General features: G+C 47.6%; 4 protein-coding genes and 1 pseudogene across 4 annotated transcripts; 3 read left to right on the top strand and 2 right to left on the bottom strand.

Annotated features, from left to right (window-relative positions):
• Nucleotides 1–9,456: 9,456 nt before the first annotated feature.
• Nucleotides 9,457–10,326, top strand: LOC115459712 (histone H1-like). The gene has a single exon (XM_030189516.1). It carries the CDS (start codon nucleotides 9,529–9,531, stop codon nucleotides 10,150–10,152), a length of 624 nt encoding a protein of 207 aa, XP_030045376.1. The 5' UTR covers nucleotides 9,457–9,528; the 3' UTR covers nucleotides 10,153–10,326.
• Nucleotides 10,327–18,297: 7,971 nt separating this feature from the next.
• On the top strand, nucleotides 18,298–18,638 carry LOC115459738 (histone H4). The gene has a single exon (XM_030189539.1). It carries the CDS (start codon nucleotides 18,298–18,300, stop codon nucleotides 18,607–18,609), a length of 312 nt encoding a protein of 103 aa, XP_030045399.1. The 3' UTR covers nucleotides 18,610–18,638.
• Nucleotides 18,639–19,156: 518 nt separating this feature from the next.
• LOC115459747 (histone H2B type 2-E) lies at nucleotides 19,157–19,549 on the bottom strand. The gene has a single exon (XM_030189547.1). It carries the CDS (start codon nucleotides 19,541–19,543, stop codon nucleotides 19,163–19,165), a length of 381 nt encoding a protein of 126 aa, XP_030045407.1. The 5' UTR covers nucleotides 19,544–19,549; the 3' UTR covers nucleotides 19,157–19,162.
• Nucleotides 19,550–19,887: 338 nt separating this feature from the next.
• On the top strand, nucleotides 19,888–20,335 carry LOC115459729 (histone H2A type 1-E-like). Its single transcript, XM_030189530.1, has one exon. The coding sequence runs from the start codon at nucleotides 19,891–19,893 to the stop codon at nucleotides 20,281–20,283; it is 393 nt and encodes a 130-aa protein (XP_030045390.1). The 5' UTR covers nucleotides 19,888–19,890; the 3' UTR covers nucleotides 20,284–20,335.
• Nucleotides 20,336–24,157: 3,822 nt separating this feature from the next.
• On the bottom strand, nucleotides 24,158–24,570 carry LOC115459722 (annotated as a pseudogene).
• Between the last annotated feature and the right edge of the window lie 1,183 nt (nucleotides 24,571–25,753).

Raw genomic sequence — 25,753 nt, 5'->3', positions numbered from 1 at the left:
CTGTTTTTGAATACTTACGGCGAGCCCTGAGGTGCCTTCGCACCGCCCGGATGAGGTTGGGCCTCTCACGCCTCACACGGCGGAACCGCCTCCTGAGGGACTCCAGGTCCCGGTGCACTCCAAAGCGTCTGTAAGATATAAGTTTGTAGAGCAGGGGTCAGGGGGGGATGGTCCTTTTTGTCCTCTGCACACATTCATTAGCTATTCAAATACCAGAGAGAGAGGGTCAACAGTGTTGGGGGGGGGGGGGACCACCTCCATTGGTACTGAATCATAGGAGCCACCTTTTTACCATTTTGGGGGGTGGAACCCCCAGTGGAGATTACCCCTCCCTCCATACATACAAGGCATTTATTTTATATTGGGGGTGGTCAAGCACCCACAGCAGCCACCGAGTTGGTTCCTATGCAGATGATGCCAGAGAGGTGGGCATGAGGCCAGAAAGTACCGTTTGTATACATTATAATGTATGCTTGTTAAACTACTTTATATGTGTTATCATGACCATGTTATAAAGTATGGTATACGTTTCATTGGTCTCATGTTTCCACTATTCGGATGCGTTGTAAGCCACATAGAGGCTGCAAAGAGGGGTTGGAAAATGTGGCCTTCACAGGCAAGACATACATAACTAACGAAATACATTCTTGTAGGGATGTGGGAATGGTCGTCGTTTCAATAACATACAATTTATTAGTGATTGTGCATGTTCCTATATTACTCATTATCCTTGCATGGACACTCCAGTTACTGGTGGTAACATTGATGACGGAGCTGTTATATGTGTAGGTACAGGAGGGGAGGGGGGTTGGCCCATAACCTTACCTTTCCAGCCTGTCCCTGATGCGGGACCAGGCTCGCATGGCCTGGAGCCTGGGGGGCAGGTGGTGGTGTTGTACAAAGAGCCTGTGCCGGTGCCTTAGGCACAGGCGCACCAGCAAAAGGCTCTCCTCCTGCCCGAAGTTCGGCTCCCGTCGCTGCGCCATTTTTCCACGTGTTGGAAAACAAGTGCCTTATATAGACGACCTTGCGTGAGGGACGTCGTTTCATGCACAGCTCCATATATGGATGACCATTCCATATATGGCCCCTATCAGCATGTGGACGCCCTCGTAAGCATAGATGTCTTTGACGTGCACATGCCTGGTTATGTGTGTGGAACGTGCCTTATATAGATGAGTATGACGCACCCCACCCGACCCTTTTCACATATACACAATATGCATATAGCTGCATGTTCAGTAGGTGTACAGTGCATGCAGATCCGGACATGCAGATGGGCACATATGATGAAAGTATGGGTGGAGCAGCATGATATTTCTGTAGTTGACACATATACGCGTTCCTCATATTTTCCAGTAAGATGGCCAGAACAACATGTACTGTACTTGCGGTACACCTATGTGCATTCTTTTACACACTTTCTGATTTGTTCGTTTGCACCTGCAATAATCGACCGTGTTAGGGCGCCCAATTTTGTCACGCTTATGCACTCCTCATTTGATTGTTTTGCTACAGGGATAATCGTTTATCGAAAAATGCACATACTATTTTTCGGTTTTACATGTCTATTTTTGGACGCTTTCGTAAGAACGTCCTAATTCGTATTTGGACGATCTTTCGATTATGCCCCTCTTAATAATCAAAACCCTAGTTTAGGTGCTCAAGTGTTGCCTGGGGTGCATTCATAAAGAATAATGTACAAGTTAACTCTTGCTAAAGCAAAACATAAAACAAGGAAAGAAAACAATCTCCACAAGAAAAAAAATGTATCAAGTCCTTTCAGACCATAAAAAGGAAAGGGGAGTAACAAAGTGATAAGGATATATGTAACTTTCCAAATAACACCAAAAGGCCTTAGCGAGAATTAACTCTCCTGTTGTGATCTAATTTAAGTCCAGTATGGTTCTTTATTGCTCTGGCAGAAAATACATATATTTTGCACCCAGGTATTTTATCATACATAAACAAGGATATGCCAGCAAAAATGACACCCCCCACCAGCGCCACCAAGGATAGCATTTCTCATCTTAAGGCCAGAAAAGCCTTAACAGGGGATGCCAGGCATCTCCTATACCTGAAAATAATTAAACCACTGTAATTGGCTAGAAAACTTCATTAACTTTAACAAGCATTTATTGGTATAAAACACAAAGCTGCAGCTTCTCTTCAAAGGTGGTTACAGTATCTTCTCCGAGCAATAAAACATTAATCACGGATTAGCCAAAATACCTTGCCTGGTCGCAAGGGCAAATAAAGAAACCTGAACCCCCAGGTCTGCACTTGAGAGCATAGATCTAACACTGACCATCTGGTGAATGTTAAGGCCTACTTCAAAGGGCCTCCTTTGAAGGTGCTTCTAGCTTGGGTACCCCTCCTCCCAAAGTTGCAACATTAGCCAGCCTTCGACTCTAGAGTGTGAAGGTGGGCAATCAGCATGCCTCCGAGGAGCAGGTATGATCCAGCTCTGGTTCAGCTTCCCCTCATTCCCACGGATGGTACTTTATATGTCCCTACTCATCCTCATATTCCATTTAAATATCCTTCACGAGGCTTCGAATATAGCAACATTTTATGTGAACGTATGTACACATAAAATATACATACGGCATAGGATCAGCTTGGTTCATTTCTCTTCCTCTCACATGAAACCTTGAAGAAGTTGAAGAATGAACACCGAGTGGGAGGAACGAATTGTGGGGGAGGGGAGGATTCAGCAGTCCCGCCTTTGTTTCAGGATCCAGTTCCCCATAACATAGGCAGCCGAGACCCTTCGGGCCTATAGGTTCTTTGATATAACAATAATCATACAATAATGACATGACACATGGTATTTATTTAACATATCAACCTAATAAGAGGAGTTTGACTATAATATATAGCGATAGTATGGAGGTGTCCCTTCAAATTGGTGAAAAAACAAATTAATTCACCCCTTGAAACAATTAAGTTTTAACAAAAGGAACCTCAAATCTCCTAGCAAGGAACCATACAAAAGTATTCACAATCACTTGCATAAATAGGAGTAGGATAATATCATAGGTTCTGTTTGAGAGAGGAAAGAGAAAAAAACCCCAACGCAAAAACTCATGCTACATGAGAAAACCGTATGGGATAAAAAACTCACTACCTCTCTCAAACTATATTGTAATTATAAATTCAAACGGACACCACAAACCAAACTACCACTAAAAAACTGACCTAAGTCAGTAAAGGACTATCTAGATGAGCCCCCTAATGGGAAGGGCACCTGAAGTTCAATTGTCATACAGCTTTAAATAGATTAAGTAGATTTTAAACAGTGTTGAGGAAAACCCTCTGCAATATACTTAACTTAATCCAGATAAATCACCCTCAGGAAAACTCTCGATCGAAAAAGTACCCCCCCCACGTTGGGACTCCGGAGTCCTGTGAAAATGCTATAGTGGCGAAAAAAACCGCCAACCCTTCACCCTCTGGCATTTCCAACCTATCTCAGTGTATCACTGTGTAGGGAATAAAGACTCGCCCCAGGCATTCTTATCTCAGCTACCTCACCGTATCACACCACTGGGAATATCCCTGGACATTCCTTCTGTATCACTTTGCTATGACACAATTGTAACCTATTTATTTAACATGGCACAACTCGGCCGCAGCTTTATTTATATACAAAACATCATAACCATGGGTATACCCAAGCCGATCCAGCCTCTGGCTCATTATCCAAACCCAGTTCGCCGTCATAGCAAGACTGACCAATCGTAAACAGAGCTCCCCGCCGCACAGCAAGGGAGCTCAACCGTAAGCGCTGCTACCCCAGCTGCCTAGCTTATACCATCAGGCTTGGGTACCCCGCCACCAGCCCGGGGTAGCACAGCTTGCCCCGGGCCCCCCCACCACCGCTGCGGCCAGTTGTGCCAATTAACAGGGTCTAGCACATTCTGCAACAGGTCATTCCGACTGGCAGATAAGATGGGCCCATCTCTTTGAAAGAACCCTGGGCAGATCTCTTCTGCCCGATCGTGCGTCACATGCCGATTTTCCGATTCACTTTCTTTCTGGGCCTGCCGGCGTTGGATTACTGGGATACGGGGATAGCCCTGGGCCCATTATGTCCCTCTGACTCCCGTCTCGTGTGTTCTTACTCCTTCGCCTTCAGTGTTCAGGCCGAGTTTACACCGTACGGTCCGAGAGCCGCCCAATTTTTGCCGCGTGTCCAACTTCTCACCCTGCAATATAAAGTAGTGGTTGGTAGACAGTCATAAGTACCAGCATCCTGGCCACAACTGGCGGCCAATCCCACCATGTGTTACTGAGTGTCCAACATCTATCCCTGCAATGTAAAATAGTGGTTGGTAGATAATCATAAGTACATAAGTACTGCTACACTGGGAAAGACCGAGGGGCCATCGAGTCCAGCACCCTTTCCACTACGGCGGCCAATCCCGCCATGTGTTGCTGCGTGTCCAACATCTCACCCTGCAAATAAAATAGTGGTTGGTAGATAGTTGTAAGTACATAAGTAATGCCACACTGACTGGTAAAGACCAAGGGGCCATCGAGCCCAGCATCCTGTCTATGACGGCGGCCAATCCCACCATGTGTTTCCGAGTGTCCAACATTTCACCCTGCAATATAAAATAGTGGTTGGTAGACAGTCATAAGTACATAAGTAATGCCAAAATGGGAAAGACCAAGGGGGGCATCGAGCCCAGCATCCTGTCCACGACTGTGACCAGTCCCTCCAAGGGCACCTGGCCAGCTTCCAGACATGCAACATTCTATGATGCTATTCCTGGCACTGTGGATTTTCCCTGGTCCAGTTGTTATGGTATAAGCCAATCATCAGAATTAAATGTGTAGCATGATGTTGTGTTGGATCAGATACCTATATATACACCAATATATTTGTGCAGCTTTTAAAAAATATATATTTGACACTGCAGCAGAACTGGCTTTCATTCCAAAAGCCCTCTTCCCTCTCCCTTTGGGGAATATTTAAAAGACATTTAAAAGACAAAAGTACTACTGACCTCACTTCCCCCTTTAACAAAAGACTCCTCAAGTAAGAGACTGCCTCAAGGCTAAATTGACTCTCTTCCTCTGATCAAAAAAGCCTGGCTGATCAACACAACAAATATAAAAGGTATCCAGTAGAGGCAAGGAGACAAGCAGGTGGGAAAGATATGAAATACAGCTACTAAAAACAAAGTACACCTGCTGGCCGCCCCAGACAAATCTTATCAGAATATCTATCACAGAGATTCAAGCAGGGGCAAACCCTGCACTACAATAAACCATTTGTCAGTAAAATCCAGACAGCAAGTCTTGTGATGTCATAAGACATGAGACCAAGATACCACAATGCTTTGCAAATGCCCAAGGGTCGTGTGGAAACCAGGAAACCAGATGCACATGGCCTGCTTCCCTGCAAAATAAGAGTATAAAAGGACAAGCTGTTTCCCCAAGAAGGAGACTCTCTTCTCTCTTCAAGACTCTCCCTCCAGGAGATTCTCTCTTCAGCACCAATCCAGATGCCTTGCTCCTGATCTGCAGTCCACCTGCCTCATGGCTCTTCAATGGACCACAAAATGCTTTGCAACAGACTGCTTTGTAAGTTATAACTTTGATCTAGACCTGCTACTCTACTTTACCTTACTTAAGCACAGATTATCTGTAAAGATCTCTTTAAAAAACCTACCTCTCGTGTGCAATTGTATATTAAATCAACCTTTTTGAAGCTAAAAATATGGTCTCTTTGTGTTCTGAGTATATGGTATCTTTTATATATACTTAATTTATTTAATTTATTGCAATTATCACCTTTGGTGATTGGTGGAGAAATTAATATCCTAAAACTTATAAATACAGCACCTGCTCTTAAATTATAAACAGTAGCGAGTGCTCTAGTGCTCTTTTCCCCAAGTAAATCATTTCTTATAACACAGTCAGTAAAGAAGGCCGGCGAGGAGTATGCCGAGCAGCCGCCAATAACATGGCGGCTGCCACGCAGCAGCTCCCCGAACCGAGCAACCCTTCCCTTCCGGCTTCCCTCTGAATGACGTAGGGGAGAACCTCACCCGTCATTGGCTGGGTGGCTGGAAGGGGCAGGGCTTCAGGGGACGCCCTCTCGCACTGCTTAAGGGTCGCCAATGAGACAATGGGAGTCTCTTGGTCGGCGGTTAGCGGTGCGGGAATTTTCAGCCCCAATTTTTAGCTGACCTGAAAAGTCCGGTCAGATCGCATGGCTTTGGACCTTTCAGTCCTCCGGCTGGACTCTCGATCGCACGAGTGCCTCCTTTAGGAATAGACCCTACCGGGTAGATGTGACTCGTGTCGTTGTTGGTCGGCCTAGTCTGGCTCTTCCGATGCCTCTCAACCGATCCGTGCTTTTCACTAGATCTTTCACGTGGTTGTCGGTGCCTGGGTCGCTGCAGGTGAGTGCTGCTAATCCTCTGGTAACCGGACACTGGGTCGGGGCTTGAACAGCGCCGGATTCAGGTGGCAGGTTCGAAGTCAGCCTTCAGGGTGATCCGGCCCTGTTGTATTTGCTCGCAGTTCTCCCGCACCCCAAAACCGGAGTCCCGTGAGACCGCAACGTGGTTGTGGGCACTTATTTGCAGCGGCTACAGCTGGCTCCGCAAGCTCCTTGCCTGCAGCCATGCGGTCGGGTCTTTTTCTGGCCTGCCACATGGTTGTGGGTCACGGGCTGTGTCCACCACTGCGCTCTCCGTTGGCCGCGTGATCAGGTCAGCATTGGATCAGGTCAGATGTTGGTTAAGAGGGGTTGCGATCACCCATTCTGCTCAGCTGGTTTCGCAGCCGCCTTTATACTGGCCGGTTTCTTCGCATGGTTGGCCATTTGGCGTTTTCCCCAATGCCGTCCACTTTGGCCGGCTTCGCGGGCGCGTATGTCGACAACCCGTTTCCGCAGGCGTCTTTTGCCCGTTTTCAGGTGGTGAGCTCAAATCCCACTAATGCTTTTGTACATTGCGGCCATTTGCTGTTTCTTTGTGGATTTGTCTCGAGTCGTGCATTTTAGCGGTCTCCCCTTGCAGCCCTCCTTTTCAGCCATCTAGCATGCCCCTCGATCCTACCTGGCTCTGGGGCCAGCATGCCCCGTCCTGCTCGTGCCACAGGCCGGCCGCGCGCTTTGTCCACCGTCAGGGCCTGGCCGGGGGGGCCACCTCGTGTGTGGCAGACCGTGAGGTGGAGCAGGGACTGTCTTTCTTCTATGTTTGTGCAGCGCTGCGTACGCCTTGTAGCGCTATAGAAATGCTAAATAGTAGTAGTAGTTGCTTCAGTTCGCGCTTTCATCCCCCTGCTCTTTCCAGTGAAGTTGCGTTTTGTTTTTCCGGTGCCTTCACCTCCTGCGCGTGCTTGGGGAGGGTCCAGGATGGCCGCTCGCCTCTTCCGCCCCTCTTTGCTCGCGGTCCCCAAGACGCGGTGAGGACCGTGACCACCCAAGGCTCAGGAGCTCTTGTTGGATGTGGCGCCATTAGGCCCTGCCCTTAGGTCTGTCGACCTGCCGGCTCCTCACCAGATGGCCACAATAAATTTCAGTTCCTCGGGGTCTGGTTGGGGCGTCAAAGTAACTGTATTGATTACCAACTTGGATAAATTTCTGTACTTGGATAAATGTTCCGTTGCCACGTATTTCTCCAGGGTCACCATGCTTTCGGCCTGGTATGGGAACATGGGAGCAATTCTCCTGCATGCCAGAAATTTTCCCATGCAGCCCCTCCCTATTGCTTCAGCCACCTCTACATCTGGGCCAATTTACAGGTGTATCTCTAGCATGGGTTCCTTTCATATCGTACACTTTATAACACTCTCATGTTTCCGCCTCAAGTGCTACGCCCGAGGCTTGCTGTGACCCGGTTGCTTTCTGTGGGTTTACAGGCATACAGTTGACAAATCGTGCTATACCCGTATTCCTTCCTGTCCCCTTTGGTTGGAGCAATGGTCTTGCAATTCAGAGGTAGCGGGTTCACAGCGCACTGCTGCTCCTTGTGACCTTTGGTTGGAGCACCGGTCTTGCAATTCAGAGGTAGCGGGTTCATAGCGCACTGCTGCTCCTTGTGATCTTTGGTTAGAGCACAAGTCTTGCAGTACAAAGGTGGCGGCTTCATATCCCACTGCTGCTCTTTGTGATACTGTTCACTTTATAACACGCGCATGTCTCCACCTCAAGTGCTGCGGCAGAGGCTGGATTACCCGGTTGCCTGCTGTGTGATTTGCATGCATACGGTTGACAAATCATTGGCTATACCCATATTCCTTCCCCCTTTTATGACTCAGCTGCTACCCTTTCTCACCTTTCTGTTAATGCTTGCTCATTCTTGCTTAAGAAGCCCCAAGGGCTCCCGATGCACAGAGCTACCTTCATCGTGCAGGTCATGCAAATGTGGATTGCTACCGTGAGGGCTGCTTGTTAAAGTTAATGAAGTTTTCTAGCCAATTACAGTGGTTTAATTATTTTCAGGTATAGGAGATGCCTGGCATCCCCTGTTAAGGCTTTTCTGGCCTTAAGATGAGAAATGCTATCCTTGGTGGCGCTGGTGGGGGGTGTCATTTTTGCTGGCATATCCTTGTTAATGTATGATAAAATACCTGGGTGCAAAATATATGTATTTTCTGCCAGAGCAATAAAGAACCATACTGGACTTAAATTAAATCACAACAGGAGAGTTAATTCTCGCTAAGGCCTTTTGGTGTTATTTAGAAAGTTACATATATAATCTCCTTATCAATTTGTTACTCTTCTTTCCTTTTTATGGTCTGAAAGGATTTGATACATTTTTTTCTTGTGGAGATTGTTTTCTTTCCTTGTTTTATGTTTTGCTTTAGCAAGTGTTAACTTGTACATTATTTTCTATAAATGCACCCCTGGCAACACTTGAGCACCTAAACTAGGATTTTGATTATTAAGACAACAAACGTTTAATAGGTTCAATACCAGGATAGTGCAGAATAGTATGTGCTAGTTCTCTTTAGTTAGATCAGGTTTTTTTAAATGAGAATTTTCCTAGGGAAGAGCCGATGAGGAACAGTGTCATTTTACACCTTTTAAAAAATTGTTCCAGAGAGTTTATATAAATGTAGAGCCAGAGATCGCTTTAATTTTCACAAATCAAAATGTTTGTTTTATGGCTTTGGGAGCTGAAGAAGACTGAAGGAAGCAGTTAGTGAGCTCTTTTCAACTTTATTAGCCCACATCTAGATCACAAACCACGGTTTCTCCACACTGTAAACTCTTCTTTTGAGATCCGAATGAGAATGTTTGTGGAAATGAAAGTCATTTTGTCATAAAAACATAATTTCGGGTGCTGAAGAAACACAGGGCTAGAAGAGCCGTAGACTAGAGTCTGTAGAAAGCAGGCATTGAGTGGGCAGCCAATCAGAGGGCGGCTGCTACTATAAATAAGAGGAAGAGCGGGGCGGTTCTAGTTCAGCAAGTGAAGTGAAGGAAACGCGGAGCTTTAGTAATTTGCTTTTTCTCTGCACTAGAAGTCCGACTGACTCCTTTGTTGTTAAAAAGGGAGAATGGCAGAAACGGCTCCAGCGGCTGCACCACCAACGGCGGCTCCTCCAGGCGCGGCCAAGAAAAAGGCGAAGAAGCCGACTGGAGCGGCGAAAGCGCGCAAGTCATCATCGGGCCCCAGCGTCTCAGAGCTGATCGTGAAGGCCGTGTCAGCTTCAAAGGAGCGCAGTGGCATGTCCCTGGCTGCCCTGAAGAAGGCTCTGGCGGCGTCGGGCTACGACGTGGAGAAGAACAATAGTCGCTTGAAGCTGGCGGTCAAGAGCCTGGTGAGCAAGGGCAGCCTCCTGCAGACCAAGGGCAGCGGAGCTTCGGGCTCCTTCAAACTGAACAAGAAGCAGCCGGAGAGCAAGAAGAAGAGCGCTCCCAAAAGCAAGAAACCGGCCGTGAAGAAGCCGAAAAAGGCGGCATCGGCGGGAGTGAAAAAGAGTCCGAAGAGAGCCAAGAAACCGTCAGCAGCCGCTACCAAGAAAGTAGCCAAGAGCCCCAAAAAGCCCAAAGCGGTTAAAGCCAAGAAAGTAGCTAAAAGCCCGGCTAAAGCAGTGAAACCGAAGGTGAAAAAAAGTCCAGCAAAGGCTGCGAAACCCAAAGCCAAAAAGGCCGGAAAGGGGGCGCCTAAGAAAAAGTGAAGCTTTCAAAATTTGTTCATTCTCATATAAACCCAAAGGCTCTTTTCAGAGCCACTACCACACAGATCAAAAAGAGTAAGATGAGTTTGGTTCTTATTAAATGACATGGAAAAGCCTGCTTCTGCACAGTTATGTATTATAGAAGCCACAGCTTTACCAAAGGATAGGCGTAGCCGCCAGCAAGTTGGTTTAATTCAGCAGAAGCAGGTACGCTCTGAATAAAAGTTGCACTCCTTTGGCCTTTTCTGGGCGCAAAAAAAAAAAAAAATCCCCATTGCTACAATTCAGCAGACGAGAACAGAGCAAGGGAACACGGGTGTTTCAATAATGCAGCCTGAACAGCGGTTTGGGGGGGGGGGGGGGGCGGCGTTACCACGATTCAGTAGACGAGAAGAGGCCAAGGGAGGGAGCAGGGCTTGTTCAATACTGTAGTTGGGAGGGGGTGGGGGAAGAGAGCGGTGAAGAGAGACTGCAAGATGCTGCCTACAATCCTTAAGCCTTCAACAGCCTGGAAATCGGGAGCTAAGTAGTAACCATAGAGCAGACTGACTCGTCAGCTCTTTTTGTGTAGGGATGTGGTGGCTCTTAAAAGAGCCTTTTGGTTGTGTGTAGCTGGAGCATAATGCTTTTTAAGCCCTCTCACCACGAATACGACGGGCCAGCTGGATATCTTTGGGCATGATGGTGACTCTCTTGGCGTGGATAGCGCACAGATTGGTATCCTCGAAGAGCCCCACCAGGTAAGCCTCGCTAGCCTCCTGCAGGGCCATGACAGCCGAGCTCTGGAAGCGCAAGTCGGTCTTGAAATCTTGCGCGATCTCTCGCACCAGGCGTTGGAAGGGCAGCTTGCGAATAAGCAACTCAGTAGACTTTTGGTAGCGGCGGATTTCCCGCAGCGCTACAGTACCCGGTCGATAGCGATGAGGCTTCTTCACACCGCCTGTGGCTGGGGCGCTTTTACGAGCGGCCTTGGTCGCCAACTGCTTACGAGGAGCTTTTCCTCCAGTAGACTTACGGGCAGTCTGCTTAGTACGGGCCATGCTGGACACAAGCTCTTCTTAGTTCTCTTCTGCTTTCAAAAAGATACCACTGGGTAAAGCGCCAGAACAGAAAAGATACCAATCAACGCCCCGTTCTGCTCTTTTATGGTTGCTCCATGGCTGCTGATAGGCTCCGAGAACCGTTAATGAAGGAATGAAAAGCCCGCCCTGTGGCGTGATTGGTGCTTTACATAGAGGCGCATCTCTTTCTCTTGCTAGAAAATGGCCGCCTTCGTAGAACACGGCTCGAAACCGTGGTTTGAGTTCACGTTTGGTATCCATTTTGTTTTTAGTGAACCTGAAAAAAAAAGTGTCTTACTTAGTTTTGGAGGGGGTGGGGGTTCGTTTTTGTTTCGTATTCTCCACATTCTTAGATTAAGTTAACCATTTTGAAATCTTGTAAACGAATGAGTAGACCGAACCCGAGGTTTAAAATTCCCGCCCTGTGCAGTGATCGGAAAGAAACTCTTCTTAGTTACCAGCCAATCCCGGGACCAACAAATGTTCAAATGTCTTGGGATGCTGCTGTTAAGTATGCTTACCAAAGGGATTTTTCTCATTTTTGGTCGTGGCCGGGAGGTGGTTGCACCTGGACATAAAAATGAAGTCTTGATAACTATCTTATTCTCTACAGCAGTGTTAGAAGAGGGAATTGGTCTTTAAAATCTGCAAAAGTTATGTTGCGGCCTGCCGCTTGGGGTACTTCTCCAATCAAGGCATCATGGCATTCAGCCTGGTGGGGGTGGGGGCCCTGGTGAATAGCTCAAGGTTTTTGCTGGCCTCCTTGCCTTTGTGCTGGTTTTCTTGGGCAAACGGCAAGGGGGTGCGGGGCTCCGCATGTGGCACACAGGTGCTTGAATTTGCAGTCGTGAATGTTGCAGGTGCCTTTGTTGTACTTCCAACAGACCTCTCGAGAAAGCGTGGTAGGCCTCCCATGCCTGTTCCCTGCCATGGGTGCTTTGTGCTGGGGGGCATGCCTCGGTGCGTTGTGGGGTCGCGTGAGGACATTCCGCAGCCACAAGCCGCCGTTGTCTATCCCAAGCCTTCCTAGGGTTTGCCTCCATCTTGTCCCTAAAGTGCTCGTCATACGCTAACCAGGCATAACCCTCGTGTTCACGGTAGATGATTAAAACTGTTTCTAGGTAACAGAGCATGGGGTCCATTTGATCACGCTGCTTCCTGTACACGATGCTCATCATGCGTGCATAGGATATTACACAGCATGCAAGGTTCCGTGGGAGCTCTCTGGTGTGGTCTGGTAACAGTTCGCCCCTTTTTGCTCGCTTCTTCGCATGTCGCCTGCGTCCGTCCTCTACCAGCTTGAAAATGTCGAAATACCTCCGACGCATGACCTTTTTTCGAAGGGACTTGGGAACTCTCTGCCATAGCCGCTCTGTGGGGACACCGTGGGTGAGGGGCGTTAGTGTCTCCAGTAGGGGAGACAGAGGAAGAAGATGAAGAAAACGAGGAAGAAGAGGAGGAGGAGTCAGAAGACGATGTGGAACTGGAGCGACCAGATCGCCTATGTTTCTTACCTTTCTTCCTCCGTTTGACCTCCAGGTGCTTCCGTGTTGCTAAGTGGAGGTTGCTGTCTCCATCAGATAGGGTGCGGCCCCTGGGAGTCACTCCGGGGGCCACCTGGTGGCTGCTTGATGTCCCCGCTACTTCCTGCATCGCCTCGCGGCCCGGTGTGCGCCGGGGGTCGTGTCGTACCATACGGGCGTCATCAGTCATGGGTCTGCAGTGGGGTGAAGCTGTAGGTCCATGTGCCACCTTGTCTCCCTCAGACTGGGTAGCTGTCGTTGGGAGTCTGCGATGAGGCGCATGTCCACAGGGGGCAAAGCAAGCAGGAGGTGACCTGCAATGGTCGTCCCCGTGACAGGCGTGAAGCTCATGCCTGTCGTGCGCTGGGTGGTATCCACAGTGGTGTCGGAGCCTGCAGTACGACAGTGATCTACTCCGTCTAGGATGGGAGCGGGATCGTTGGCTCCTGGGCCGCTCGGCTGATCTGTGACTCCCTGTGTTGCTCCTGGATCTGCTGGATCTTGCAACCTGAAGCAGGCGGGGGGTCTGAACTTGCGGATGCTGATCGGTACGCCGAGACCCATCTGAACTGCTGTTGGAGAAGGACCATCTTCTGCACCGTGTGTCCCCCCCCCCTCCCCCCCCGTCTGCCTGGAGATGTCAAGGCTGAAGCAGCATTGTCCGTGCTGTGCAGGTCAGGCAGTTCTGGGAAGGATGGCTCCGCAGGTTGTAGTGGCAAAGCAGGCGGTCGACCGCGGGCCTCTGTAGCTGCAGGCGCGGATGCACGTGGCAGGGGCAGGTCAGCTGAATCAATGTATCTCTCCGGGTGCCTCCGGCGTCTCGTTGATATGCGGGGAGATGTGACTGCTGCCTCGGGTAGTCCCTCCTCTGCCCGACTTGGGGGTGGCTGAGTAGCTTGCACACGTCGAGGCATGGTGCAATGAAAAGTCTGAGGGCTCCTCTAAAGAAAGTCCAACAGCAATGCGCAATGCCCGTCGACTAAACACTCGAACAAAACAAAACTAAACAAAAAACGCGAGTCTAAGGTCTAGCACGGGCGCAAAAAGCCAGACACTCAAAAGGAAAAGAAAACCTCTTACTTGCCGACCTGCCACGGGGCTCAGTTGAAAACGAAAGTAAAATTCTTTACTTGCTGAGCTGCAAGGAAAAGAAAACCTTTTTCCTGCCGATCTGCCACGGGGCTCAGCTGAAAACGAAAGTAAAATTCTTTACTTGCTGAGCTGCAAGGAAAAGAAAACCTTTTTCCTGCCGATCTGCCACGGGGCTCAGCTGAAAACGAAAGTAAAATTCTTTACTTGCTGAGCTGCAAGGAAAAGAAAACCTTTTTCCTGCCGATCTGCCACGGGGCTCAGCTGAAAACGAAAGTAAAATTCTTTACTTGCTGAGCTGCTGCGATCATAGTCTGCTGGTCTCACTCCCGGTGCCTTCACTGCACGTGGGGAAACAAAGAACAAAGATGCTGTACGCCCATGTACCGAACAAAAAGAAAAACTTGTGTACCGTCTGCTTCAAAAGACCCGCTCAGGCCCCCTCGGCAGTCTTTTAACCTATGTCTGGAGCCCACCCGCTGTGACCCCGCTACGTCACCTGGGATGGCGGGGAAGCCGGAAGCGGGGGGCGATTCGGACCAGGGGGCAAGCATGCGGCAGCCGCCATGTTATGTCCGGCTGCTCCGCATTCGCTTCGCTTGCCTCCTTAAAGTTGTGCACAGAAACCGTGTTTTTACGAAGTATACTTGGCATGCACCCTACTTTATTTGCACTGGCCCCATTCAGCTTTTGGCAAAAACTAGCCTTTGGTCCAGCAGAAGCCAAGCCTGCCTTATCTTCCCCTGATACCCCTTTTTTCTGGGCTGAGCTCTAAAACAGATAGGGAAGGCTCTACAAGCAAAATTCACAGAAAGGGACTTTGCTGGATAGCAAGTCAAGGATGTTAGACAGTAGGTATGACCCTATCTAGCCCATTATATGGGCTGAAGCCAGTAGTTGGAGATTGCCACCATTTTCGCTTCCCCGAAACAATAGCAAAAGATTACCAGAAATAAGGGGCTTCCTATATGTAGATATGTAATTTTTTATTTCATTATATTTATATCAGCACAGCTTAAGATATTATTGTAGCTGGTAGAAACAGCAGTTATAAACTCTGTATTTTGTGCTCATTTTTCTATACTGTTCAATACAATACAGATGCGAAATGTCATTGAGGATATCCTGTTTACTGATGGGTTCATCTTAACAGTTGTTGTAATCTACCTTGGGATGCCTGGTATTATAAAGATGGAATATACTGAAATGAAATGGAAGTAAAACAAAACTCTCCTTTCATTGGGACACATGGAATCACAACCACAGCTAATGAAAACTGAAACTAAAAACCAGAGTGTTCTTTTGCAGTGGCTGACTTTGCTTCACAATCCAAGTCACAGCTGATTTCATAACTTCATGCCAAATTTAGGACTCCTTTTACAAAGCCATGATAGTGATTCCTTTACGTTAAATGTGACGAAGACCATAGAAATGAAGTGGGCTTCGTCACATTTCTGCCCTGGAATCACTAGTGTGGCTTTGAGAATGGAGCCCTGAAATTCCTGCTACAATTTTGTATCAAAGCAATGATTTGGAGCACTCTATTTAACAAATAAACTATTGTGTGAGATTAAACCTGCATTACTTAAAAATAAGTACAACCCCACCACCCGACAAGAATACAAAGAATAGCCCCACCCACCCTGGACTACCTTACAATCTCAGGTGGTACAGTCAGGGCAGGAGCGATTTTCTAGCTCCAGTATACATTTTGAGTGCAGAGTCAGAATGGGCAGGAGTAAATGGGGATGACCCCTTCCCCAACAACACCCTTAGACTACCAGGGATTGTAAAATAGACCAAAGGGGCTTACAGATAACGGAGGGGGAGGATGAAGGGAGACAATCGGGACAAAGCATATATTTCCGGTCAGAACTGAAATTAACCAAAAATTAAAATAACACCTTAATTTGAATCCCTTGTCTCATTCACACCCCTGATGTAGCTCCTCCATAGACTCTTGTTTATCACTTTCATATACTCTTAGATCTTCTTGTTCACAACCCACTGCCCTTGGAATATCTTGTCATTCTCTTCTTATCTCCGTCCTGTCCTCATTTATAGGTGCTCCGTATCCTCCAGAGCCCCAACCACGACCTTTCACAGACACACTACCTCTCCTAGCCCGACCATGCTGTTTCTCTATTCCTCCCCTTTTATGCACTGCTGCAATGTAGCACAATATCCCACCCGTTGCACCTTGCCGGGACCACGGTAATAAACAAGCAAGGCAGATGCGTGAGACTGTGGCTCTCTACCTGCTGCTACTACCGTTTCCTGCGCCTGTCTCGCTTCCTTTGAGGTAAACCTCAGGGGCCTGCACAGTAAGCTGTAGCGGCAAGCAGAGACCAGCGGTACCTCACCTCAGCCTTGCTCATTTATTAGCGCAGACCCGGCGAGGTACAATAAGTGAAATGGGAAATCTGGAATAAGGGGAGAAAGAGAGTAATATTAGATTGAGGGGGGTGAGGGAGAGATAGACAGTGCAATACTGATGGGGAAACACTAGATGTGCTGAAGAGCAAGAGACAGAGGGACAGTACTGCACAGTAGGAGGGACAGAGGTGTATTTCTGGATGCGGTGGAATAGATTGGCATATGCAATTCTAAATGATTGAGTTGGGGGGGGGGGGGGCAGGACGAAAACAGAGACATGAGCAGTGCTGCATGCCAGAGGTTGAGAAACAGGTAATGTTCGATGGGCTAGGGAGAGACTGCAGAGAGAGGAAATACTGCATAGGAGGGGAAGGGGGCAATGTTACCTGAGGAAAGAGAGAAAGGCAGTATCAATGCTGAATGGTGGGGAGAGTAGAGAGGGGAAGGGAAGAAGACAGGGTCAGGGGAATCTCCATTGAAAAAAAGAGAGATAAATAGGTAATGCTAGTTGATGGGGATGGGGTGAAGGGAGGGAAGGAGAGGGGATATATTGCATGGGGGGGGGGGGGAGAGAGAGAAAAAGAGATAGGGCAATGCTTGATGTGCGGAGAGAGAGGGCAATACCGAATGGTGCACTATTCAGCATTGCTACTTCATATCTCTCTTTATCCTTCATGGAGGATAGGAGCAGCACAAGGCCTCTACAGCATTTTGATCCCCCTTCTCCAGTGGGGCTTGGGGTGAAATGTCCTGCCTTTGTGCCCAATTGGGTGGCAGAAGGTGAAGAGGATTGTGGCAGAGGCAGTAGCAGGAAAAGAGATGAAAGGAAATGTTTAAAGAAAGGTTTAAATGTGATGAAGGATTTGTCTTCAGGTAGAGGCTTATGGAGTTGGTTCCATATAAGCGTTGCCAGGAAATAAAAAACACTCTGCTGTGTAGTAGCAAGCCATACCAACGATAGGGATGGAAGAACAAGGTGGTGGTCATTGAGAGGGTCAGTACTGCAGAGGGAACAGTTAAGGAAGCCAAATAACTGGGGGAGTAATCACAAAAAGTCCTGAAAGAAGAAGAAGCTGGTACTGTAATCAAAAGACAATGGATAACCAAAGCAGACCAGCAAATAAGGAAGGGACACACTCAAATTTACAGGCACCTCATAAAAAACATAAGAATAGCCACACTGGGTCAGACTAATCATCCATCTAGCCCAGTTTCCTGTTTCCAGTGGTATGCAATCTAGGTCACAAGTATCTGGCAGAAACCCAAATAGTAGCCTCATTCCATGAGACCAGTTCCGGGGCTTGCAGTGGCTTCGCCATGTCTGTCTCAATACTAAACTATGGACTTTTCCTCCAAAAGTTGTCCAAACCTTTTTTAAACCCAGATATCTAGATTTGCAAGTAGGTGAACATTAAGGCCTGTGGTTTACTGCACACAATACTGGTTGTGCTCTAAATCCAGAGTGACATTAGAGATATGCTTTCTTGGATTGCTGCACCCCCAGTTGCAGAGTCCTCTTGGCATTTAAATCCTGGCCTCCCTGCTCTGTGGAGTGTCCTTTGTGAGGCAAATTTGATATGATTGGCATTACCAATTTTTATTCCACATTTTTCCTGAAAGCAGATAATAGTCTGCTAATACCACATTTGAGAATGCTGGAAAAATAAATCAGTTTAAAGCAGCAATGGGAAAAACAAGTAGAGAACAACAAAAGAAGTTTTCGTATGGAATGAGTGGAGACTGAGGGAGGGCAGGTTAGATGGTACTTTATATGTCCCTACTCGTCCTCATATTCAATGTAAATATCCTTCACGAGGCTTCTAATATAGAAACATTTTATGTGAACGGTATGTACACATAAAATAGACATACGGCATTGGATCAGTTAAGTTCATTTCTCTTCTTCTCACATGAAACCTTGAAGAAGTTGAAGAATGAACAAAGAGTCGGAGGCACGAATTGTGGGGGAGGATTCCGCAGTCCCGCCTTTGTTTCAGGACCCAGTTCTCCATAAGGTCCGCTTCACCTCTATATTAGTGGCAGTTGGAAATCTCTGTTTGTCATTTCTGTAGAGCTTTTCAGTTTGCAGGGTTAAAATGTCTGGTCGTGGTAAAGGTGGGAAGGGTTTAGGGAAAGGGGGCGCTAAGCGACATAGGAAGGTGTTACGCGATAACATCCAGGGGATCACAAAGCCCGCTATTCGGCGCCTGGCTCGCCGAGGTGGAGTCAAGCGTATTTCCGGCCTCATCTACGAAGAGACTCGCGGTGTGCTGAAGGTTTTCTTGGAGAATGTTATTCGAGACGCCGTCACCTATACTGAGCACGCCAAGAGAAAGACAGTAACAGCTATGGATGTGGTGTATGCCCTGAAGCGCCAGGGCCGTACCCTGTATGGTTTCGGAGGCTAAAGGACCTGACTCTTATTTGAATCTATCCAACCAACCCAAAGGCTCTTTTAAGAGCCACCCACACATTCAGTAACAGAGCTGTGATGTTAGCTTTTTCTTTAAAAGCTGTTATATTCAGAGTGGGGTGTGGGAAAGTAAAAAACTCCTTTCCTGTTAAGCAATAAGGTAAAGGAGTAGTGCTAGTGTTAGCTTTTTCTTAATTTTGTCCGTATGTATGTTGAATAATTTTAGAACAGTTACGATTTCATGTGTAGCTAGTTCTGAGGCCTAAAGGGAAAAGTTTGTTATATTTGTGGTGTGTGGGAAATATATCTTTTTTTGCTCTATAATAAAAGCTGTTAGAGAGTGGGGTGTGGGAAAGATATGTTTGGAAAGTGAAAAACTCGATCTCCTTTCCTCTTTAGCAATAAGGTAAAGGAGTAGTGCTAGTGTTGGGCCAGCTCTACTCGGAGTCGTGCAGCAAAATTTTAGCGCTTTAGATAGAGTAAATTGGGTGGCTCTGAAAAGAGCCTTTGGGTTGTGTGTGTGCGGAAGCTGTAGGCTGAGCCCGCCATTACTTGGAGCTGGTGTACTTGGTGACGGCCTTGGTACCCTCGGACACGGCGTGCTTGGCCAGCTCACCGGGTAGCAGCAGACGCACTGCGGTTTGAATTTCCCTGGAAGTGATGGTAGACCGCTTGTTATAGTGAGCCAGGCGGGAGGCTTCTCCAGCGATGCGCTCAAAGATGTCATTCACGAAGGAATTCATGATATTCATGGCTTTGGATGAAATGCCGGTGTCGGGATGAACCTGCTTCAGTACTTTATACACGTAGATAGCGTAACTCTCCTTCCTGCTTCTCTTGCGCTTTTTGCCGTCCTTTTTCTGGGTCTTGCTAACGGCTTTCTTCGATCCCTTTTTGGGCGCGGGAGCAGATTTGGCTGGTTCAGGCATGACCACAAGCTCAGCAAAGTTGCTATCTAAAATGGACAAAGCACAGAATCGATCGTACTAGTGGAAAAGCTTGTTCGGATGGCAATTTATAGGGTCCCCATTCAAATTGCTGGCGCTGAGTTTCTCTCCTTGCTTTTGGTGTAGACCAATGAAACGTCATCAGACCGCCTGGCAGCCCTGGGATTGGCCTATTTGCCTGCCTATTATGATAATAGCGGAGACAGGCAGGTTTCAGGACGGTCGGTTCTTACCAATCGCGAAGGAGTGTAAGAAACAGTGGTAGAGAGTATAAAAGCGGTTCGATCTGTGAAAGCTTCAGCTATTTTTTCTAAAAACAACTGATCGAAATGTCTGGACGTGGCAAGCAAGGGGGTAAAGCTCGGGCCAAGGCTAAGACTCGCTCGTCCCGAGCGGGGCTGCAGTTCCCCGTAGGTCGCGTGCACAGACTGCTGCGGAAAGGTAATTACGCTGAGCGTGTGGGCGCCGGCGCCCCAGTCTATCTGGCGGCAGTGCTGGAATATCTTACCGCCGAGATCCTCGAACTGGCTGGTAATGCTGCGCGCGATAACAAGAAGACCCGCATCATCCCCAGGCACTTGCAGCTGGCCATCCGCAACGACGAAGAGCTGAACAAACTGCTGGGGAGAGTCACCATCGCGCAGGGCGGCGTCCTGCCCAACATCCAGGCGGTGCTTCTGCCTAAGAAAACCGAGAGTCACAAGGCGGCCAAGAGCAAGTAAAGCTGTCCCGCAGAGAGGACGAAACCAGGAACCCAAAAGGCTCTTTTCAGAGCCACCTACTTTTTCTCGTAAAGAGCCAGATTTCAGCGGAGTATCGCCTTAAAATAAAATAAGGAATCCTTTATTGTGTTTCTCTAGGTTAGGTATTCCCCTTAGAGGCTGGTGATAATAGCCCTGAGTACCTGACTAGGGGGAAAAGAAATCAATGATTTGAGAACACACGGAGTTTAAAAAAAAAAGGTATGCCGGGAGTTCTGAGACGACCAGTGAAGACAGAAAAATTGAAATAAAAGCTCCTAATACAGAGCAGCAGCTTTTGGAGAGGTCTCTCTCCTCCGCTCTAACCTAACTCCAGGCAGCAGTTTTAAGGTCTCGACCTGGAAAGATTTTCTGACCAATCCCTGCACAGGGCGGCCTTTTCAAACTTTGCCACTTTTTCGCTCTGCATATATGAAACAGCCGCTATTCGAGGGTGTTGCCAGCTTGAACGATACTATCCCATCCCTGACACATGCTACTCTTCCAGTTGCCTGGGCAAGCGAGGTCTTAAGCCGGATACCTCCGCATCCACCTAGGCTGTTGTCAGAGATAAAGAGATGCTCACACCGCCCCAATCCACCCCCATCGACTGCGGGTCCCAGACTGGCCAATCGCCCTTATTCTACGCTCTTGTGTTTGTTTGGTTAAAGTCTCAGAATTTTGAAAGAACAGCCTCATCACTGCTTTTACTATATTCTCTCGAAAGAAATGCCAAGAAGAACATCGATGGAGTTAGACAGATTGGATCGGAGGCTCTAAATGTGTCAGCAGATTCCTGGCCCTATTCGGCTTCAGTTACGCTGGGATAAATTCCTCTTTATTGATGAACCTAAGCTTTCCAGCTGGTTCTTTATCATTAGAAACCATATATCCAACCACCCCTGTAGGAAATTGATGTACCATTTAGATCTTTGCTGTGGAATTAAAGAATTTGTCCCGATTTTGGAGGCTCTTGGTGCATTTTTTGTTTTTTGGACTGTGCCTTGTGCTTTGAAACCTCTGTGCTGTTTTGTCAGCAATATAAGAAACATCTTTGAGGTTTTGGACAGAGCGACACTAATAGTTTCTTTTGGTTCTGAATGAGTTTTAAATGCCTAGAGTACCTTTTATGGACTCCTCTAATGAAGTGTCTTTGCCGTAATGGATCAATTTCCTAGACATAACCTTTTTGTTTTGTTTTTAAATAAACACACACAAAAAAGGTTTATTAGATGAAATGAGTCAGAGCCAGAACTCTCCACCACAAAAGAAAAAAAAGGAAAGAAATTGAAAATAGACAGAGCCTTAAATGTGAAAACCCACAAATGAGTGTCTCACATTCTAGCAGCAAAGGGTGGAGTCCTCAGACCTGAATTCAAATATAGGCAGCTAACCGCGTACCAAATTTTGAAGAGCGAAAATACTAGTGCTAAACTGTACGGCTTTAGCACCATGTTTTATGACCTTGGGTGGGGAGGAGATGGGGGGATACATTTATCTCCCTACTGATCTATGGTCTGTCCTGTTTGTGCTGGCACTTTAAAGTCCCACCTAGGACTCATACATAATTTGCAAATCCTCTCCTCGTCGCACAGAAAGGCAGTTCACGGGAGATGCAGGGTTTACTGGACTCACCAAGGATAGTCCTTTCCTTATAAAGATTATGGAGGACCAGCAGGTAAACGCTTTTCAGTCTGGTCGCATCAAGGACAGTCACTTTTCTCAATAGCGACCAAGGGTACCTCTATTTTGTGTCTCAGGTACACAACAGAATGCTCTTCTCCTTATCGGTTTGTTTGCCCAAGTGCACTTCTAATGGCATAATCTCAGCTGCAAGTGTGTATCACATGAGTTTTAAGATGAAGTTCAGCATTAGCCAGTACTGGAGCAGTCACCAATGCAGGTCTTTGGAGCTGAAAAGAGCGCTTTACCTTCTGGTGACCAAGAAATGGTGTTGAATAGCCTCTTCTTAGTCAGGGATTTGGCTATTACATAATTCTGGGGGGTCAAACCTCCAATTATGGTCTGCTGTCTCCATAAGGGAGAATTTGTCAGTAAACAAGACAAAGACCCATAGCAGATTGCTACTGGACGACCTGACAGTTCATCAGCCTAGATGGTTCATTGAAAGCTCTTTGTCTGATGCACATCATTAGTCTACACAATCGTGGTTACTACTACTTTTTGTGCGAAGAAGAATTACCGGAAAAATAACTCATTTATTTACCTTTTCATGCACTTCTCATTGAAAGCTCTTTGTCTACACAATCGTGGTTACTACTACCTTTTGTGGGAAGAAGAATTATGGGAAAATATCTCATTTATTTACCTTTTCATGCACTTCTCAGTCTCGGCAAACCCTCAATGAGCTGTATAATTAAATGCTTTGTGATTGTCCAAATCTACATTATGAACCAGTGGCGTAGCCAGACAGCCAGTTTTGGGTGGGCCTGAGCCCAAAGTGGGTGGGCACAAAATTTTCTCTGCTCCACCCTACCTCCACCTCAAAATATAAATACTTTAGCTAATGAGGATCCTCAAGCTCAGTCAGCTGAAGACTTTCTCTGAAGGTGGCCAGAACTCTCTTTTACCAAGCTTGGCAGGCAGCAGCAATGACACTAAGCCACTGATGCCAGCACCCCACACATGCTTAGCTGTCGATGGCTAAAGGATGCTGTTGCCAGAGCTTGGTAGAAGGGAGTTCTGGCCGCCTTTGAATAGTAGCAACCCCAGCTACACTTAAAATATTATGACACAGACATTCATACACACTGGATTCTCAACTTGCCAGTCTTGAATTTCATAGCTCCACCTTGACAGCAAAAGTCCTGGAGCAGGCATTGGACCCCATGCCTGGTAATGGGTCTTGCGACCCACCATAATAAAACATATCTTGTACCTCCCTTATTGTTATCACTGGTAGCTCATGAGTCACAACCCCTATAAACTCGGGTGTCCACCCATTGTGACAACCCTAACCCCCCCCCCTCCCCACACACACACACACACACACACACCTAAACACATACACACCCACACCCTTCCCATCAGTTCAGAAACCAGGCCCAGGACAAAAGGAGGGAGGGGGGGGGGGTGGGCAAGCCTACTTCAAGGAGCTGAAAAGCCCTGATCCACAGAGTGGGCTGCTTAAGTATTCTTGCCCCACAGCCCACCCCTCGACACGTGCCCAATGGGGTCAAGAGGGTCTGGCGAGAATTGGCATTTGACCTAAAATTCCGGAGGCTGGCTTGATCACAGAAGATCAAATTACATGATTTTCCAATGCAAGTTTTCTCTCACTATGCTATATCTTTTAATCCCTTGATCAGAGTAATTAGGCAATTCTGCACACAGTTTGAAATGTCATCACATGTACATTCGTTCTCTGGATTCTCTCTCTCTCTCTCACTCACACACACACAGCTGTTTCATATATGCAGAGCGAAAAAGTGGCAAAGTTTGAAAAGGCCGCCCTGTGCAGGGATTGGTCAGAAAATCTTTCCAGGTCGAGATCTTAAAAATGCTGGGAGTTAGGAGAGCGCGGGGGGACCTGTCCAAAAGCTGTATTAGGAGCTTTTATTTCAAATTTTCTGTCTTCACTGGTCGTCTCAGAACTCCCGGCATACCTTTTTTTTTTTTTTTTAAACTCCGTGTGTTCTCAAATCATTGATTTCTTTTCCCCCTAGTCAGGTACTCAGGGCTATTATCACCAGCCTCTAAGGGGAATACCTAACCTAGAGAAACACTTAATAAAGGATTCCTTATTTTATTTTAAGGCGATACTCCACTGAAATCTGGCTCTTTACGAGAAAAAGTAGGTGGCTCTGAAAAGAGCCTTTTTGGGTTCCTGGTTTCGTCCTCTCTGCGGGACAGCTTTACTTGCTCTTGGCCGCCTTGTGACTCTCGGTTTTCTTAGGCAGAAGCACCGCCTGGATGTTGGGCAGGACGCCGCCCTGCGCGATGGTGACTCTCCCCAGCAGTTTGTTCAGCTCTTCGTCGTTGCGGATGGCCAGCTGCAAGTGCCTGGGGATGATGCGGGTCTTCTTGTTATCGCGCGCAGCATTACCAGCCAGTTCGAGGATCTCGGCGGTCAGATATTCCAGCACTGCCGCCAGATAGACTGGGGCGCCGGCGCCCACACGCTCAGCGTAATTACCTTTCCGCAGCAGTCTGTGCACACGCCCCTACGGGGAACTGCAGCCCCGCTCGGGACGAGCGAGTCTTAGCCTTGGCCCGAGCTTTACCCCCTTGCTTGCCACGTCCAGACATTTCGATCAGTTGTTTTTAGAAAAAATAGCTGAAGCTTTCACAGATCGAACCGCTTTTATACTCTCTACCACTGTTTCTTACACTCCTTCGCGATTGGTTAAGAACCGACCGTCCTGAAACCTGCCTGTCTCCGCTATTATCATAATGGGCAGGCAAATAGGCCAATCCCAGGGCTGCCAGGCGGTCTGATGACGTTTCATTGGTCTAGACCAAAAAGCAAGGAGAGAAACTCAGCGCCAGCAATTTGAATGGGGACCCTATAAATTGCCATCCGAACAAGCTTTTCCACTACTAGTACGATTCTTTGCTTTGTCTATTTTAGATAGCGACTTTGAGCTTGTGGCCATGCCTGAACCAGCCAAATCTGCTCCCGCGCCCAAAAAGGGATCGAAAAAAGCAGTTAGCAAGACCCAGAAAAAGGACGGCAAAAAGCGCAAGAGAAGCAGGAAGGAGAGCTACGCTATCTATGTGTATAAAGTGCTGAAGCAGGTTCATCCCGACACCGGCATTTCATCCAAAGCCATGAACATCATGAATTCCTTCGTGAATGACATCTTTGAGCGCATCGCTGGAGAAGCCTCCCGCCTGGCTCACTATAACAAGTGGTCTACCATCACTTCCAGGGAAATTCAAACCGCAGTGCGTCTGCTGCTACCTGGTGAGCTGGCCAAGCACGCCGTGTCCGAGGGTACCAAGGCCGTCACCAAGTACACCAGCTCCAAGTAATGGCGGGCTCAGCCTACAGCTTCCGCACACACAACCCAAAGGCTCTTTTCAGAGCCACCCAACTTGCTCCACCTAAAGTGCTAAAATTTTGCTGCACGAGTACGACTGGCCCAACACTACCACAACTACCGTGTTCTAAAATTCTTCATACATACGGACAAAATAAAGATAAAGCTAATATCACAGCTCTGTTATTGAAAGTGTGGGTGGCTCTTAAAAGAGCCTTTGAGTTGGTTGGATAGATTCAAATAAGGATCGGTCCTTAAGCCTCCGAAACCATACAGGGTACGGCCCTGGCGCTTCAGGGCATACACCACATCCATAGCTGTTACTGTCTTTCTCTTGGCGTGCTCAGTATAGGTGACGGCGTCTCTGATAACATTCTCCAAGAAAACCTTCAGCACCCCACGAGTCTCTTCGTAGATGAGACCGGAGATACGCTTGACTCCGCCTCGGC

Source organism: Microcaecilia unicolor, unplaced genomic scaffold, assembly GCF_901765095.1.
Source record: "Microcaecilia unicolor unplaced genomic scaffold, aMicUni1.1, whole genome shotgun sequence".
Lineage (NCBI taxonomy): Eukaryota > Metazoa > Chordata > Amphibia > Gymnophiona > Siphonopidae > Microcaecilia > Microcaecilia unicolor.
Note: the sequence above shows the minus strand (reverse complement) of the source record. Positions and strands in the feature narration are given on the sequence as shown.

Coding starts and splice junctions, on each gene's coding strand:
- LOC115459729 (XM_030189530.1), top strand. CDS start 19,891: ATGTCTGGACGTGGCAAGCAAGGGGGTAAAGCTCGGGCCAAGGCTAAG.
- LOC115459747 (XM_030189547.1), bottom strand. CDS start 19,543: ATGCCTGAACCAGCCAAATCTGCTCCCGCGCCCAAAAAGGGATCGAAG.
- LOC115459738 (XM_030189539.1), top strand. CDS start 18,298: ATGTCTGGTCGTGGTAAAGGTGGGAAGGGTTTAGGGAAAGGGGGCGCT.
- LOC115459712 (XM_030189516.1), top strand. CDS start 9,529: ATGGCAGAAACGGCTCCAGCGGCTGCACCACCAACGGCGGCTCCTCCA.